Source organism: Wolffia australiana, chromosome 1, assembly GCF_029677425.1.
Source record: "Wolffia australiana isolate 7733 chromosome 1, ASM2967742v1".
NCBI lineage: Eukaryota > Viridiplantae > Streptophyta > Magnoliopsida > Alismatales > Araceae > Wolffia > Wolffia australiana.
In genome coordinates, this window is record NC_135835.1 from 27,400,974 (window position 1) to 27,420,523 (window position 19,550).

The following is a 19,550-nucleotide window of genomic DNA, read 5'->3' on the forward strand; positions in this document are numbered from 1 at the left end:
CCTTCTCTCTCCTTTATCTCCCTCTTTCTCTCTCCTTTCACTCCCTCTCTCCTCTCTCCTCGCTCTCGCTCACCCTCTTTCTCTCCCTCTCCCTTACTATCTCCTTCTCTGCCCTCTCTGTCTCATTTTTATCTCTCCTCTCTCTCTCTTTTATTTATCTCTCTCTTTCTCTCTGATTTCTGTCGCTTTCTCTTATTTCTGCCTCTCTCCTATATCTGATTTCTTATTTTCTCTATATTTGTGTCTTTCTCTCTCTTATTTCTGTCTCTCTATCTTATTTCTCTGTGTTTCTCTTATTTCTTTTTCATTTCTCCATTATTTCTATCTCTCTCTCTCTCTCTCTTATCCCTCTCCCTCTCTCTCTCATCCATCTTACTCTATCCATCCCTCTCTCTCCATCTCTTTCTCTTTTTCTCTCTCAGTCCGTCTCTCTCTCTTTATTTATCTCGTTCTACATACATACCTATCTCTCTCTCTCTGTATTTCTCTCGTTCTACATACATACCTCTCTCTCTCTCTCTCTATTTTTCTCGTTCTATCTATACACCAATCTCTCTATCCCTCTCTCTTTCTCTCTCTCCTTATCTATTGACAAACCCATGTGCATTTTACGAACCCAAACATCTCCGGATCAACGTTTTCACATCTCTGTCCATACAAATACTTCTTCGGTGTCGTCTTCTCCAACTTTTACTTCGCCTGCATCATAAGTTGTTCCATCAGCGACAGGATGAGCATCGCTACGTAGTTTCTGTCGGTAGAGACTGTCCCAAGAAAGAAACAAACGTCAAGAGTAAATGCAAAGGGATAGGAAAGCTAAATAGAAATGATTTCTTCCCCAAGAGGACAACCCCTAAAATCCAGTCAAGCAACAGAAGAAAGGTTCTTAAAAGGTCTGGGAACTTGTGGCATTTGTTTTGTTCTTCTAAGAGAAAGAGCCTGTCAAAGTACTTAAGATATGAAATCAAGAGATCCTACCAGAATATGAGTTGAAGTATGAAATCAACTGTAGTAAGAATTTATCGAATAGATGGCCTTATGAACAGAAAATGGCACTCTGAAATATTGGAGAACGGACTTGAAAAGTCAAATATGCTGAATCTATTCAATGACTTTATTTAAGAACACAGAATATAGAGTTAAGATGGGTTCAGACCACTGGCATGGGCTTACACGTCCAGCAATACTTTAATATTTGGAGCAATTGGAACTCCAACGGAGCCCTGGACTTGTGACTCAATCACTGGCCTCTTACATAGGCATCCTCTTTAATAGTATTCTCTTTAGTTATGGCATCATTGTGTTTAAGATATGCTAAAGTCTCCGCACATCTAATGGACAGATCAAAATCTCTATGTTTAATTAATTGGATCACTTAATTGGGGTTTATAGTGTGGCTCATAATGTGGACTTATTAAAATTATTGTTCTTTTACGAAATGAAGGTTAACAAAAACGAGTGGCGAGTTAAGGGAACGAAGATAAAAATAAACAGGGAAAGATAAAGCAAAATAACTAGGGTTACGTGGAGGAGACAATGAGTTGCACAGAAAACCAAAATATGTAGAATGATGAGAATGCATGTTATCCAGAAAGAGACGTGACCCTAGGGTTTGGTAAAGAGTAAAATGGGCTTCAAGTAGAGAGAAAAGCAAATATAGACACAGAAAAAAGAGATATATGTGCATATAAAGAGATACCTATATATACTTATATATATATATTGATAAAATATACATATACATAGAAATAGAGATAGAGATAGAGAGACATATAGAGACGCAGAGAAAGATAGAAAGAGAGAGAAGGGAGAGGGATAGAGAGCAGGGATAGATAGAAATAGAGGGATAGAGTATGAGTATGAGGCATAAATAGATATATTTATATAGAGAGATTGATATATAGATATAGAGAGACATTGATTGATAGAGAGAGAGTGTGAGGGATAGATAGATGTAGATAGAGATTGATAGATATAGAGAGTGTGTGAGGGATAGATATATAGATAGATTGATAGATAGAGAGAGTGTGAGGGATAGATAGATATAGATAGAGATTGATAGATAGAGAGAGTGTGAGGGATAGATAGATATAGATAGATAGAGTGAGAGGGATAGATCGATATATATACATAAATATATATATATATAGAGAGAGAGAGAGAGAATGATAGATAGAGAGAGAGATAGATTGATAACTTGAGGAAAGATAGAATATTATATATATATATATATATATATATAGAGAGAGAGAGAGAGAGAGAGAGAGAGAGAGAGAGAGAGCACAGCTGAGACGATAGCGATTCACTGGGTATCGTTAATCTCCCCTTGTTTGAACCCCATCCTCAAACCGCACTCACGAAGAGAGATAAGACATGCAGATGGGAAGTTACAAAGGTGGTCAGCGAGAAACGGACAGACAGAGTTGGACAGTGTTCAGGATAAATGGACAGGCACAGACTGAGGAAAATTACAAGTCCTCCGCCGGCACGATAGGACCTAAAATACAACAACTTAGACCCCAAATCCATTCATCCTTAATTAATTAATCCATTCATCCGTGAAGGAGAAGAGAGCTGGTCAGTAACACTTGTCCACATCGCTCTCTATAACCTCCCCAGGAAGCGCCTCCCCAAGACAAGAGATGGGAGGAACAGTCAAGGTCTGAGCGCCGCCGTAGGCACTCCAGCAGAAGGGATCAGCGACGAAATCGCCCACGGCTGGCAGAAGTTCGATCTCTGAGAGAGTTATGTTTGTGCAAGGGACAGCATCGCTGCATGCAAATCTTAAGGGGGGGCTCCGGCTGTCGTATGTCCCCTTGATACCTACCCAAATAAAACAAAGCTTAGAAACGATTAGGAGTAAGAAAATTATACACAGAATAGCGAAGAAACTAGACAGGACAGAGATAGATGAGAGAGAGTATAGCCAAAAAACATATTATATGTTCAAAAGGAAAAAAGACTAAACAGGAGAAAAGGTTAAATTTAGACTGATATTAGAGTTTAGCGTAAAGCTTGAAAAATGAAAAGTAAATGGAAATTAGATTGAGGAAACTGGAAATGGAAAAAGTAGAAGATGGAAGACAAAGAACGGAAAAATAGAAAAAAATGATTGAAGAAACAGAAAGTAGTGAATAGAAAATAGAAAATTAGAGAGTAGTGAATAGAAGATAAAAAATAGAAGGATACGAAGAGAAAAAATGGGAAACAGAAAGATGGGAAAATACAAAATAGACTAATAGAGAGATAGAAAGAGAGAAAAAAGGAAAACTCGAAAGATGTAAAGAAGGAGGCGTAGAAAAAAATACAAAAACAGAGATAGAAAAATGGAAAGATGGAAAAATAGAAAGATGTAAAACTGAAAGACAGAAAAGTGGAAAAATATAGGATAAAAAATGGAAATATAGTAGAATGGAAAAGAGTAAATAATAGAAAAACAGAAAGATAGGAAAATGGAAAAACATAAGATAAACAAATAGAGAGATAGCAAAATGGAGAGATAGAGAAAGATAGAAAGAGAGAAAAATAGAAAGATTAGAAAGATGGAGAAATGGAAGAGAAAGTGCAGTGAGTGGGTACCGTTGTAGGAGACGAGGGAGACGTGAACGGCAGAGGTCTGGTTAGGGCAGAAGCGGTCGAGGCAGTAGTACTGGTCGATGATGATGGGGTTTCTCACGGCCTCCATCTTCACGTTCTCGAAGACGATGCCGGAGACGGAGCCGAAGCCCCCCTGCCAAGTCTTTATCCTCAGCCCGTTGTCCGACCTCCTCATCGTCGTCTGGTTCACCGTTATGTTCGTCACGCACGCCCTCGTGTTCAGCTTTCCCAGGCTCCCTATGCTGAATAAAACCACCCCCCACCAACAAAAAAATCGGTTTCTTTCTATCTTTATTCCTTCTTTCATGCCGGGAGAGAAATTACACGCCAGAGAATTGGAGAAATAGAGAGAGACAATAGGGAATCAGAGGGGATGTTTAGAAAGAGATAGATAGAGAGAGAGAGAATATGGGAATCAGAGGGGACGTTTTTGAAAGACAGAAAGAGAGAGGGAGAGAGATATGGGAACCAGAGAGGATGTTATTAGAAACAGAGAGAGAGAGAGAGACAATATGGGAATCAGAGGGCGTGTCGTAGAAAGAGAGAGAGAGAGAGAGAGAGACAACAATGGAATCAGAGGGGGTATTTTAGAGAGAGACAATAAGGGAATCAGAAGGGGTGTTTTAGAAAGAGAGAGAATAGGGGAATCATAGGGAATGTTATAGAAAGAGAGAAGGTGGCGAGAGAACAGTAAGAGCTAGCCATAGAGTTAGAAAAATGAGGTAAGATTGAGAAGGAGAGACAGAAAGAAAGTATGGAGTCCATCGGAAGGAGAGAGAGAGCGAGAGAGAAAGGTGGACTCCATTGAACGGTGTAGAGAGAGAGAGAGAGATGGACTCCGGTTGAAGGAGTGTCAGAGAGAGATTGAGACGGGGGGAATGCAGAGAACGGTTTAGAGAGAAAGAGAGAGAAGATGTGGAGATGGAGGAAGGAAGAACGTTATGGGATGACCGAGGAAGAGAGAAGAGAGAATGAGTGTGTTGAAGACAGGGATGAGAGAGAAAGAGGGATTGCATTGGAATAAAGATATTAAAACAGAGGGGGGGGGGGAAGAGAAAGAAGTTAGAAAGACAGGAAGAGAAAGAGAGAGAAAGAAGAGAGAAAGACATTAAATTAGAATGAGAGAGTTGAAAACGTACCTTATTCCATGTCCTGATATGCAGGTGACGTTGAAGACTTCCACATTGAAGCTTCCCGCTCCTATGGACACGCAGTCGTCACCTATAGTTGCAGAAATGTAACGCAATGAGCCACAGAAACGATCAAAATCTCCGAAGAAATGAACATGGCGAAAGATTTAAGAGTTTCACCGTTGGAGATTTCAGTATTGTAGATGCCCACAGAATTGGAATTCTCCACGTGAATCCCGTCCGTGTTGGGACTGAGCGCCGGCGAGCTAATTCTCACCGAATCAACAACTACATTTCTGCAGTTGTCAAACCGGAAGTGGAATTGTGGGCTGTTCACCACTCTCAACCCTTCCACCGTCAAATCCGAGCTATCAAAGAACCTCAGCGCCTGCGCAGTAAGGCACGCCTCGTTCATAATTCACTCTTTCTCTCCCTAGAAATCTCTGAACGATCAGAGGGGAAGAAGGAGAAACAAAATCGAGTTAGCTTTTCACCACTGGACTATCGCAAGGCCCGGGGAGCGTTGAACCGTTGGCGCCCTGAGAAAGATTGGTAAGACGTTAAGAGGATTTCGCGAATAGAGAAGTTGAGAAAGGGAAAGGTTTGGGGCCTACCTTGTGCGGTTTGCAGGGTAGATTCCACCATTTCTCTCCTCGGCCGTCGATGAGCCCACCTCCTCCAATTTTCATGGAGTTGACTCTGTAGAAGACGAGCCACTGTCGGCGGCTGTTGCTCTCCGGCCACTCTTCCGGCCCGTCCGGCGGCATCAAGCTCCCCTCGATCTTGGGTGAACCCAAATTTTCAGTGCCATTACAACACGATCAAGAAGAAGAAGAAGATGATGATGACGATAATGATGATGATGATTATGATAACGAATAATAAGAAGAAGAAGATAATGATGATGACGACGACGACAATGATGCACAAGAAGAGGAAGATGATGATGACGACGACAATGATGCAGAAGAAGAAGAAGAAGAAGAAGAAGAAGAAGATGATGATGATGATGATGATGATGAGGATGCCGAAGAAGAAGAAGAAGAAGAAGAAGAAGAAGAAGATGATGATGATGATGATGATGATGATGATGATGATGAGGATGCCGAAGAAGAAGAAGAAGAAGAAGATGATGATGATGATGATGATGATGATGATGATGATGATGATGAGGATGCCGAAGAAGAAGAAGAAGAAGAAGAATGCGAGGATGATGATGACTTAGAGGAAGAAGAAGAAAAGTACGATGATGATAATAAGATGAACAAGGAGAAGAAGAAAGATAATTGGAAGAGAGATAGTTGAAGAAGTAGAAGAGATAATTGAAGGAGAAGAGGAAGAAGATATGAGTGAAGAAGAAGACGACGAAGATATAACAGAAGAAGAAGAAGAGATAATAGAAGGTGGGATTTCTGGGTTTGAGTGCTCACCTGGAATGAAGTGGTTCCCCGGCAAGGCCCGGCGAAGATAAGCGAGGTGATCATGAAGGTATAGTCCTGAGGAACAAGGACAGTACCACCATCAACGCCGCAGGCTGCAGTCCACGCTAACTGGAACGCAGCGGCGTCGTTGGCGACGCCATCGCCGGCCGCGCCGAAGGACTTAACGTCAAACACAGCGCCCGGCGCCGGCGGAGGCGCCGGAGACGGCGGCGGAGGGTCTTTCCTATGAGAATGCGAGATTCTCTTGTGCCTGTGCTTCCTGCGATGGTGGCTTCTTCCTTCAACGAGAGAGACGATGAATGCCTGCGTGAACAAGAGGAAGAGGACGAGGAGAATTCGCCGTTGGGCCGCCATTGGCGCTCCCCCACGCCCCTTGGCGCTTCTTTTAACGAGGAGAGCAAGTCAAAAGTTGGAGATCAACGATGGCGATTCCTCATTGCCGCCTCTGCCAACCAACGAGAACCCGTCCAGCTTGCTCGTGGTAATGAAATAGAGATAGAGAGAGAGAGAGAGAGAGAAAGAGGGAGAATCTGACAGGGAAAAGGAAAACGCATGGAGAAAAGCGTTGATACGGAATGATGAGGGGGAGTAGTGGAAGCCTTCGTCTCGTGGGACTGCGCCTGTTCATTTATTTATGGGGTTAGCTGATGGCTTTTTGGAGAATGAGGCGAGCTGATTATAACTTTGAATGCAAGTGACAGAAAGACGTAGAGGGCGTGGGAGAGTGAAAGATAGAGAGAGAGAAAAGGGCGGCCCTCGGAGATGGGTTTTTGGAGAATGAGGGGAGCTGCATATTACTTTGAATACAGGAGAGAGAAGGACAAAGCGTGAGAGGGAGAAGAGATAAAAGAGATGGAAAGTAGGAGAGGGCGCGCAAAGGGTAGATTGGTGGTAGATGGAGCGTCTCTCCGTGTCCATCTCCGGTATCCTTCGTTGCATCCGGCATGCAGTTATAGGGTAGTTTCGGCCATAGAGCTCTCAAAGAGCCTCGTGCGAGCCTAGAGAGAGAGAAAGAGGGCTTAGGCGAGCTCAGAAGATGTGAACAACGCCTCCCGCTTGACATGCTTCTTAGAGGATGGCACAATTAAGTATGAGACGGCGTGTTTTGACTGATATCCCTCTCTCTCTCTGTTTCTCCCTGCGGCTCTCTCTCTCTGTCTCTCCCTCTCTCTTTGTCTCTGTGTCCCTCTCTCTTTGGTGCTCTCTCTCTCTACATCGCTGTCTCTCTCTCTGTCTCTGTCTCTGTCTCTATCTCTTTGTCTTTCTCTCTATCTCTCTATCTCTCTGTATCTCTCTCTCTCTATATATATATATTTATACATGTCTCTATATCTCTCTCTTACTCTCTATCTCTCTCTGTCTCTGTGTCCTCTCTCTTTGTTGCTCTCTCTCTCTCTACCTCGCTGTCTCTGTCTCTGTCTCTATCTCTATCTCTTTGTCTCTCTCTCTATCTCTCTGTGTCTCTCTTTCTCTATATATATCTATGCCTCTATCTCTCTCTCACTCTCTATCTCTCTCTCTAACGTAACTAGCGGACAATCACTTGAACACAGCAGGGTTGGTAGCGGCTCCCCCAAGAAAAGATAACATTGCTGACCGCCTTAAAGGTGGTATTTTGAAGAATGTGTTGTTGGGTTGACGCGATCTGGAGATCCTGCAGTGTCTGTCGCTCTGAAGATATGTTTATCTCTGTATAAGTTTCTTGGCAAGCGAGAAAATGATGAAGAAGATGAATAATGTATATATATTGCTTGATATATATTGTCTTAGGGTTTGTAAAAGTGCAGTGACATTAAAGAAGAAGACACATTGAAATCAAAGGTCCAGGTGAAAGGCAATAAAAAAATTTACGATTTCATTTGTCAATATTTATTTACTGTATTTTAGTTACACAGGTCATTGGGTAAGATCTAGGTTTTGGAACAATTGTTGACTGAGGTTGTATTGTAGTTTACATACTTTTATTTCATATGAATGTTAGTTTTAGTTTCATATCGTGCCTCTGGCCCACATATTGCAGGGCCTATTTTCTTCAAACCATTTAAAAGAATTTCTAAAGGATTTTCCTTTATTTTTAAAGTATATAACTCATCTATATTCTCCAATAATATTTCTCAAATGAAAATATTTCATAAAATAAAAAATGAAATCGAACATATACATATTCCCCAAAAAACCTGGAGCAAGCCTTAGTATAACGTGCTAATAAGAGGAACTGATTAAATCATTAAGATCAATAAAAATTATTGGGTAAAACTTTGGGCTGGATGAAAACTTGGTTATAATTTGTAATCCTGGACCAAATAGATTTTCTGCTCAGACTGTCTCCCAATGCCAAGCATGATTGATCATGGAGGTCGTTCATGGACCAGAGTAAGATCACATCTAATGGACATTTGAGTCGGACGACCAAAGTTTGATCCATCCAATATGATTCAGTCCCCAATGCATAGCTTTAAGTCGTCAAGTACTCCATAGAAAACTCAAGATAAGCCCAAAGGTACCATTGCCCTTTTTGTAAACAATGAAGGGGTACAAGGCACAACATATTATAGAAATATGAGCAGTAGAAGTGCATTAAGCAGCCGTTATGATGGGGAAATGGTTAATTGAAATAAAATTTATAAAATATTATCCCAAAGTTTTTTTATTGAACTATCTAATCCTAGTCTTCTAAAAATCAATGAGATGTGATACATCATGCCAAAACCAAATCATTTTAACAGGCAATAACACCTATTTTCATAAAATGACATATTCTTAATTTTCTTATGGTACCTTGTCATAGTTTAGACCCTCAAAAGAATAGATAAATTCATAAAACAAGAGACCATGGACTTTTCTAGAGTTTGATTTTTGTGTATGATGTCATACTTGGTCAGTCTACAAAGCGACTTTAGTTGACTTCAAATTATGATGGACCCTAATAACTGAAAATATATCAAATTTGGCCCAAAATTATCATTAAAATTCAAGAAAGGAACAAAAAAAGCAAGCATTAGTAAGCTTTAGGATCAAGTTTTATCTTGGTTCAATCCCTTAACAACCATGATTAGAGTGAATCCAAATGTCAGATCAAATAATTGATATTATGAAATAGCACTTCTCACACCAGTCTTTTCATCTAAGTATGTCTTCATCTTTGTCTCTCAAGCTTCCTTAATGACACGTTGATGTGGCATGGCTTCCCGATGACAACCTATATTTCATACATGTTCATTGCCTTATTTTTTGTTTTGAAAATTGATATTCCTACTTATACTTGAAAGGAAAACAGTACATACTTTGGGCATAAAACGAATCCCCATTATCTCATGATTGAATTTATTTCCATTATTTAATTTTTGTGTTCAGCCTTTTATGGAGATAGAACAAATGGTTCTTGCCAACATTAAAAATTGATCAATCACTGAAATCTAAAAGCTCCCAATCATTCAAAAAACAAAAACTTAAATATCAGGGACTTTGCAATAGCACGTGATTTGAACCAACCCACAAATTATGGGCCCCACATGATTTGGATAGGGTTGGAATGATTTGAACCAGCCCATTTGGGATGCCTTGTCCACATGGGTAGCTGACCCAATCAGGGGGCTCTATCTGTGGCAAGCCCCGACCCACAGACCACACCTGTTTCGTTAAAGCCCACAGCTCAGGTGGGCCCCACATACATGTGTGAGCTCCATAGCTGTAGGGCAAAGAATAGATATTCATTGTCTCTCAGATTTCAAAACTAAGGGGCATCAGGTTAAATTTTTTCTCCGATGAACCATAATAAATTTTTTATATATCAATATCTGAACATTATAGACAATGATAAATAACAACAGTAAATTACAATCATTTAGATAATATGATTAATAACTACATCATTAAATTTGTATAATTGAATAATTGAAATGAAATACACTTTCTCGAAATGTTCCTATTTGAAGGATACTCGAGAAGGACACCGAAATATGCACATAGAATAGCACTATCTCACCCACTCATATGATGAGTATGGCTGGTCCCATAGCCATAACTGTAGAGACACTAAGGATAGATAGTGGGTGCTCTTTAAATCAATTTACGAGCTAAATTTTTAAATCAATCAAAAAACACTTTTTAGTTTTTATTTTAAATAATGAAAAACTAAATTACTTTATGTTAATTATATCATAAAAATTATAAAAGTTCTTATTATCATTTATTAATTGAATAATTCAATTGTTGAAGTATTAAATATCACTAATACCATAAATTTTTAGGAAGTGCAATTTTAAACTTCTTAAATGAAATTATTTAAATCCTAAATTATATCATCTATATTATTTGAATCAATTTATATTATTTGAAATAAAAAATAAAAAGTATTTTTTGATTGATTTAAGAATTTAGCTCATCAATTCATGTAAAGAGCACCCACTATCTATCCTTAGTGTAAGTTCAAAAAAATATAAGAATCAATTTATATTATTTGAATGTGTTTTTTATTATTTTTAAGCATTGTCCAAATTCTGTCTAACAAATTTATGAATTATTATTAAAAAAATTCAAGTAAAATTGTGTTCTATATTGCTAGTGTTCGGTATTATTTTGTCATATTTCTGATTCAAGCAAAACGAAGGAAAAACTTGAGAGCCTAAGTATACTTAAAGGTACCCAAAGGAATGCTTGGGCAAAGTAGAGTTCTATTGAATTTTGGTGTAAATATAGAGTATAGTCAAGCTACACATCAACATAGGACTCAAGTGACATGTATGAGATGCCTGCTTTTTACTATTAAGGAAAGCATATTCAATCTTATACAATAGTTCAATATAGTCCATTTTATGGGATCTACCCTTAAAATAGAGTAAAATATATATTTGAGGCACAATTTACAAATGATAGCACATTGGTTTCTTGGTTGTGAGCATAAATTCTAAGCAGTAGTTAATTCATAACAAAACTAAGGCATGGCCTTTGATCATTCTATTCTTAGTATCTAAATCACATTCAAAACAATTTATTTGTGTCTGCTAGGCCTATTAACAGCTAGTTCATAGTATGCAAAAATGGTCTAGTTTTGTTTTATTGCAACAAGGGTTGCACCTGAATATATGCATGTCTCTTAATTAGTAGTGTTCTAAGGCTACAAGGCCATTAAGTATTTCGGGACTAAAATACTATCGAACATTGTAAGGTTTTTATGTCCCATGAGAAGGGTGCCCAGAATTATTATTTCAATCATGGTTCTGGAAAAAATTGTCACTATTTTGATCCCCACATAGGAGACTCACAGTTTATTCTTGTAAGGATTTTTTTGTAAACATTGAGGGGGAGCCCTTTTTAATGGATTAAACATCTGCTAGAAACCCATTAGATATAATTCTGTTATATCATAGAGTTATACATTAGCACAAGAATCTGAACATTGTCTTCAAGTCTGAGTAGTTAGCCCATGTCCTTTAGAATGATGTGCGTCCTGAGCCAATATTAAATGCTCCAAATGGGGCATTATAAAGTATCAGAAGTTAAAGGAACACATTAATGCGGTTCAATGTAACACAGTCCTTAATGAGTGATGAGTTATTTAGTTAGAGTGAAAATATAAAACCTAAAATTATGAGCCATTGTATGACTTAGTTGATTTATGTGTGGACTAGGTTATGGAGATATTGAAAACTCAAAATTTAAGGTTTAGTCATGTTGTTTTCTTTAGTTTAAGTGATGAATTTATATAAAATTATACTATTGTAATTAAATTTAGTTAGTAAGTGATGATTATGAGTCATCTCTATAAGCAACAATGATTAGGGGTTTATTTCTCTTTAAACGGTGATTCAAAAGGCAAGAGAAGAAATACTTATAGAATAAGAAATACTGCTGGAATGGATGATGGGGTGAGAGCGTGATAATAACTATTAGAAAAAATTAAAAATAGGAACAATTAGGAGAACGTGAATAGATTAAATGAAATTCAGAGAGAGTAAGGCAGATGAAGGTGTGAAAAGGGGATGATGAAATGAGATGACAGATAAGGGGAGAAGATGATGAAGTGGCTGAATTTAGGTTTTTGGTTAACTGAAGGTGAGATAGGGATCTGGAATGGAGATGAGAGGATGGGAACTAAGGATGATGGAAAATGGAATGGAAGAACAAAGGCAAGAGATCTAACCTAAAAGATGTGTTGGAGATATATCATTATAAGGCAAGACTACTTACCATAGGTCCTTACATTCCTGCCGAGACCATGGTGACTTTCTGATGCCAGCAAGCTTCTACTCTTCTAAGTTTATCTTCTCCAAGCACTGACTGTGATGGATCTTCCAAAAATCACTCTCTTTCAATTAGCCTCTCAAAAGCAGGAAGCAAGTTCAAAAAATAGTTACAAAGATCAGGGTTCATTTTATATATAAAAACTTGTGGATGGATAGAGTGTACAAAGACAAAGCGGCCCTCAAAGTTTCAGCTTGATCAACCTTTTGGATCGTTAGATATCAATCCCTAAAGTTGCATAATTCTTGGCTATTAATAATGAAAATAAACATCTAACTATGATCATTTTAACCTTCTAAAAGATGTGTCTTATCCATAATAAATACATTACTTAAGAATCTATTCAGGGCACCTATGGTAAAGGTATCTTTATTATGGAATCGTGTAATAAAGATAATTGAATGGATTAAATCATTGGATGGAAGGAAACATATGTGGTTGGCAAGCCAATCATATATTCCATATCTCGTTCATGTTCATGTTCATAAGTGTGCGCGTGTGATAACACGTAAATTATTGGGTTATTTTTGGGAAATTTACACTTGAATATCAATGTGATGCTTATTAAGAAGTTCATGAAAACCTGATCTGAATTTTAAATTATGGTTAGATTATAATATGTAGATCACTAGTCTTAAAGCCTGTGTTCTAGATATTATTATACAAAGGAAACTAAGGGTAGATACTAGATGATGCTTAGGGGAAAGAGTTCACTAAATTGATCCGTACGAACCCCTTAAAGGTATTATACCAAACTGTAAATCAAGTTGATTCATGTCACAGTTGTAAAAGTGTTCCTTACACTTGAGACACTAAAGACATCTTGGAAATGGGCAGTTGTACTTAGGCTATGACCTAAGCACAATTTTTAAGTAGCCTTAGTTCGTGTACATCAAGAAGTTCACAAAGATGATTGACTAGTTAAAGGTGGGTTAGTCCAGTCTCGGTATACCAAGAGACAACTTAAGGAAGATGATGTGATTGAATACTTGGACAAGGTAGTTAAATATCAGAGAATATTTCTCCGATGATTGAAAAGTGAATTAGTTCTAACTCGGATGACTTAGGATAGTAGACCATATCCTAAGTCAGTCTAGTAGTGTCAAGTGGATAAGTTACCATAAATACACAGTAACCAATTATAGGTACATTCCATAAGTGAGTCAGTGCACACTACTTTATATATTCTAGAGCATGAGGTATAGCTTGTCAACCCATGCACTAGAGACTAGACCTATCGATTGAGTTAAATCTATCTATCATTAATTAATCTATATGATGATATAGTTTATTATTTTGAAAGTCCAATAAGGGTTATTGGGCCTCTAGAGTTCTTAACTAGACTGATAAATGATCCTAGAGGGTCACAAGTAAATGATACTTAAGACGTCAAAAGATATACCAAAAATTTTGGGACTTTTATAAAAAATACCTACTTATAAATGGGAAGGCCTAGTATAAAATTCACCTAGGCCAGAATTGTTATGTCCCTTCCCCTTCTTTTTGATTCTCCCCATAGCTCCTTTATAGTCTCGATTCAATCAAAATGGCCTAACAACGATGAAAAGGATTGAAGGGAGCTTATGAAAGTGAAGGATGAGATTAAATGTGACATGGATCATGTGGTACATCTAGAGGGTACATACATAAGCATCTAAACATGACTCACTTAAGGATCGAAGGAATCATGGATGCAATCCATGTCTATGTGATTTGTTTCATGTTTTAAAGATGTTGCTACAATTTTGTTTCAAGTCTTCCACAGAAAATCATCGTAACCTTTCATCTAGATCAAGGCCACTAGAACGCAACATGCACATCCTTGGATTATGGTTTTACACTAAATTAAGCATTAAACTTTTCATTTAGCCACTTCCAAATGTACATTTATACTTCTTTCTTAATAGTAACATGAATAAAAATTAGGTCACTTTAGGTAAACCTTTTAACATGCTTAACACCAATGAGGGAGGGCCTTGAAAAGGATAAACTTAAAAGTTTTTCATTGGTAGGATCAATGAGAAAACTAAGTTGTCCCTTATCTACAACAAGGATGAGGACAAAGTGCCTTAATGTAGTTGGATTGTAAAGGAAGATTGACGATAAATAGTAATGATTTCACTATGGTAAAAATGGTAACAGGACAAGGAAATTCAACAGTATTGCAACAAGATATGTAAAAAGCAAGTTGAAGGATGCTAAATTTTGAGTTTCAAAAAGTAGATCAAATATGAGGAAAATTACAAGGAAACCTTCTCTTGAGTTGTTTATTAGCATTAGAAGTTGATGTCTCTTATGCGGCCATGGACCCAACCACACTTCGATTTCATTTTAAGTTCATTGAAATAAATATTTGTTCATTACTATTTCTTTGGTGATGTTTATAATGAAGACCATGAATTCATGCAATTAATTAGTTAAATATGATGTGATCATAATATAGTGATCACTAGTCTCTAAACATGTATTCTAAATATTCCTATTTGATGGAAACTTGAGATAGACATCAAACTATCTTCTTGATTGGATAACACTATCTAATACTACTGGTATAATAAATATTTCTGATCATTTCACCATTAATCTATAGACACTAACAGACAGTGGGCAGTCTTTAGTGAAAACATTAACTAATGTGATCTGTATAAATCCCTTAATGATATTATACTTAAACATAGATGAGGCTGATTTATGTCACAGTTGTATCACTGGTTCATTGACCTGAAACATCAGGGACATCTTGTGTATGGACTACCATGTTTTGACTAAGATGTAGGAGTCTCTAATCATGGGATTCAAGTATGTCTCAGCTCGGATATAGCAAAAAGTCTACAAGGTGATTAGGTTGTCAAGATGGGCTCCCCACAATTGGTATATGAGGATATTAACTAGATAAAGAAAATCATCCAAACAATGAGCAGGTTAGTTGGCCTAATGAAGAAGTCATTATCTAATGATCCCCATTGCGTATCAGTTCTGACAGAATGATAAATTGGGACTTGACAACTATCCATACCCTAAGTCATTAGAAAGTCTCACATGGATGAAAGATTATCCATATACGGTTTATGCTAAAGGCCCCATAAGAGAATACTAATATTCTGTATCATCTATAATATGAGTTGTGGCTAGGCATTCCATCAGCTTTAAATTAAACCTATAAATGGGGTTAAATTGATCCTTAACTAATCTATATGTCTATATAGCTACTGAATAAACTCAATGAATAATAAAGTAAAAATCCTTAATAATTTTAAATTTATTATTTTATTGCACCATTAAAGTTATTCACTAGACTGATACATAGTCCTACAAGCTCACACCCATAAGAGTTATGGGTGTTGGTCAATATACTTATATTATAAGTTTTTTTAAAAATAATAAAATAGATATTAATACATGGGGAACCCCTTTTCTTATTGGTTATAAAAGAGTCTTTGAAGACTAGACTGAAGGAAGCTAAAAATAGTGAGAGTGCTAAGACTTCAGGACTCAGATTTCGAGTCCTGAGGAGGTTATGAATTAACTTGCTAAATTCACACGAACTTATCCTAAAAATTGCATTTTGAAGTAAACTTCTCCTGCGCCTAGGTGTTATGATCCTTGATTGAATGCTTAAAAATAATTCTTATGTTATGGAAGTGGAAATAAATTTTTAATTGACCTTTAAAATAAAAGATAATCAGATTTCCTTTTGGGGAAGTAGTTCCACCTTTGCCTTGCTCCACGGGAGAATGTTTTCAACCAGTTCATGTGCCCAACCTCTAAACATATCCATGCAATTTAAGGGCTTTTGGATGGCATCTCCTTCCTCTCCAAGCCTTTTTGAAGATCTGGTTGATCTTGTCACCATCTAGAATTTCTAATAGAGTGACAGGAGTGTGACATGAAGATGAAAGGGGCGGACCCAAATCTGGTAGTCATGGGCACCTAAAATCCACTCCTACTTTTACCAATCAAAGGACTTTTCACAAAACCCTTATGAAGTATACCCACCTGTGTCCTTATGAAGTTTTAGTTGAACTAAAACTATAATTAATATGTTGCGTATACTATAGCATATTATGTGTATGATCCTCTAGGCCAATATATTAGTATAATTGATAAATTTTATGGCCCAACAATCATTATTTCCCGACTTAATTAATTTTTATACACAACAGATATATTACTTCATCAAAGAACATTTTAACCCAATGGATAGATTAAGTTTTCAACAGATTGGGTGACAAGCTACAACTCGTGGTATAGAAGATGCAAATTATTGAGTCTCTCACAGCATCATATGCTATCGTATAGGTATAAATTTTTATCCATGTGAGAATCTTAAATGACTTCGGTTATAGATAGATGCAAAAACCTAACCAGTCATTCAGTTAGTTCTAATGCATAACAATGATCATCAAAGCATGCATTCCCCAATATCCCTACTACCCCAGCCATGGATTTTATGTATCTTGTTCATAGACTCAATATCCTCTTATGCCAAGGGGGAAGAATCCCATCTGGACTACTCAATTACCATCATATACTTTTTTCTATGCCTGAGATGAGACATATTTGAATCTCATAATTAGAGGTATGTATATCTTATTCAAAACACGGCTATCATTACACAAGATGTCCCTCACGTCTCAGGTCAACAAACCACTTATAAAACCATGATATGAATCTAATTTTTGGTATAATACAGTTCAGGGATTCATACAAATCACAGTAGTGAATTGTTTCTCTAATGAGCACCCAACATCCATTGTTCATGTCTCCACATAAATGCCCACAAGATCAACCATACTTATTCTATTTGGATCAGGTAGTGTTATTCAATCGAGAGAGTTTGATGTCTGTCTTAAGTGTCTGTCAAATAGAAATACTTCAAACACATGTTTAAAGATTAATGATCATTGTACTATGATCCCATCATAATGCACTAAGTCATTCCATGTACTTAAGAGCTCAATTATAAACATCACATTAAGATAACAATGAATAGATACTTGTTTCGATGAACTTAAATAGAACATGGAAGTGTGATTGGCTTGACCACCACATAATATAGATCTCATTTCAGATTTTCATGCCAGCTAGACCTTGCACCACCCTCTTTTTTGTCTATTGCTTCTCATTCCACTCTATCACTTGAGACACTTCATGATCAGAAGATCTACTAAAACCTGAATAAGAGTTGGAGAATAAGAAGAAGAGGATACCATTCTCATATCAATCGTGCGGATACATCTAGAGGCCAGGGACAAAAACTGCTTAAACCCTCAAGGAGAAACTCAATAGTAAAAAGGTCCCACGTAAGGTAAAAAGATTATCTATAGTTTTAGTTCAATTTTAAATTGCTTCATACTTTGTGCTCCATGACATTTAACTATGAGCATTCAATCAGCTAATAGAACCTAATACAAGATGACGATGGGGAGGACTAGATTTTTCAATCAACTTAATTTATCCCAAATTGACACATGAAAAACTAAACTTGATTCTTGCAATTATAAATCTCAAATAACTGATTTCCAACTCAAGAGTAACCTTAAGGGATATGATGACTCCTGAATGATATATATCTAGATAATTTCCATAAAATGACTAATTATGGTTTTAATGATACTTTCTAGAGTTGAAATATTATATCGACTCTGCTACGCGGGCAACCGGTTTTTTTTCAAAAAAACTTTCGCGGTCCCGGTCGCCTTTTTTGCCCGCGCACTCTCTCCCGGCCGCCTCCGGCGAACTCTCTCCCCGGCAACCGGCAACACTTTGAAAAACCGCTGTCGACTCTGCTAGGTGTCTTCACCCGCGCACTCTCTCCCCGGCCACCCCCGGCGAACTCTCTCCCCGGCAACCGGCAACACTTTGAAAACGCGCTGTCAACACTTTGAAAAAAGCCTCTATTTTACCTCCATTTTTTCCTGCGTCGTGCCAATCTACAGCAGGTTTGCGGTCGATTTTTTCTCCGATTTCTTATCAATGGAGCCGAAATCTGAGTTGAATCCTTGTCCATCGTTGTAGGTTTCATCAGCATAGACTGCTATGTTTTTTTAAATTTTGGCGCGACTTCGAGCGTTGTAGATTTCACCAGCATCGACCCCTTGGAGAGGAACGCCGAACCGAAATCTGAGTTGAATCTGTGTGAGTTTTTTGTTTTTGCTCAGTTCCATTTTTTGAAAACAAATCTTGGCGCTCCGTCGAGCTTCCTATTTCCGTTTTTGGTCCGAAACTTCCTGTGAAATGAATGCATTTCTCAGATATGTTGTTTTAAATTTGCTGAATGGTAAAATTATCATCAGCTTTGCAGTTTCTTTTATTTTTTCCCTCTCATCTCATCTCGATCCACCTTACAGTTTGCTGCATAAATTATGCTTGAAAGCACAGTTCATTTGAATTTTAGAGAACCAAGTTTTCCCTTTATGTGATGCAGATAGGAGTAGTCATTATAGATGGTTGGTTGAAACTGAAGGCATCGACACAAACCGCAGTCCTGATCAAAGAGCTCCGGTGAACCCTGCACGCTGTTCTACAAGAGTTGATTAAAAAACCAGAGGTAAACATTACTTTGCTATTGCGTTGCCATCTAAAATTTTTGATCCATTTTTTGATTATCAATGGGAGACTATACTTGTGATCCCCAAGTTATCTTAATTTTTTTTTTTTATGATTAGTTTTCTTTTTCTGACATGATAAAGATTCGGGTTAAATCAGACATTAAATTAAAGATGGAGGTGAACTTCACGTGGGCAAGGTGTCGGACAATGAAGTCGTGAGGACAATTGTGCATCTCTTGTTAGAGGAAGATAAACAATAACTGGCTGGCAGCTGAGAACTTCCGCAGGTATAATTTGGTATTTTCCGAGTTTTTTCATTTCATTTCAGCATAATTATTGGCACCAAAAACTATACATATGATTTGGTGGATATATTAAATATCTGTTGATGGAAAGAAAAATGGACTGTGTTATCCATCCTCCATCGGATGAAAAGAAATAGTTTCAGGATTTGGGGAAAATTTTTCAAAAAAATATGACAAGGGGAGAGATCATTTTCCCCTATTTTTCAGTTTCCCCATGATTATTGGTACCAAAAAATATGCTGATGACTTGGGGCATCCCCTGATAATCTAGAGAGAGGAAAG

The 19,550-nt window shown here is 37.5% G+C and overlaps 1 protein-coding gene across 1 annotated transcript; it reads right to left on the reverse strand.

Annotated features, from left to right (window-relative positions):
* Window positions 1-2,512: 2,512 nt before the first annotated feature.
* On the reverse strand, window positions 2,513-6,925 carry LOC144716983 (polygalacturonase At1g48100-like). Its single transcript, XM_078592285.1, has 7 exons — window positions 6,158-6,925; window positions 5,342-5,509; window positions 5,222-5,266; window positions 4,908-5,115; window positions 4,737-4,818; window positions 3,580-3,839; window positions 2,513-2,823 (listed from the first exon to the last, which is right to left on the reverse strand). Exons 1-7 carry the CDS (start codon window positions 6,521-6,523, stop codon window positions 2,579-2,581), a joined length of 1,374 nt encoding a protein of 457 aa, XP_078448411.1. The 5' UTR covers window positions 6,524-6,925; the 3' UTR covers window positions 2,513-2,578.
* Between the last annotated feature and the right edge of the window lie 12,625 nt (window positions 6,926-19,550).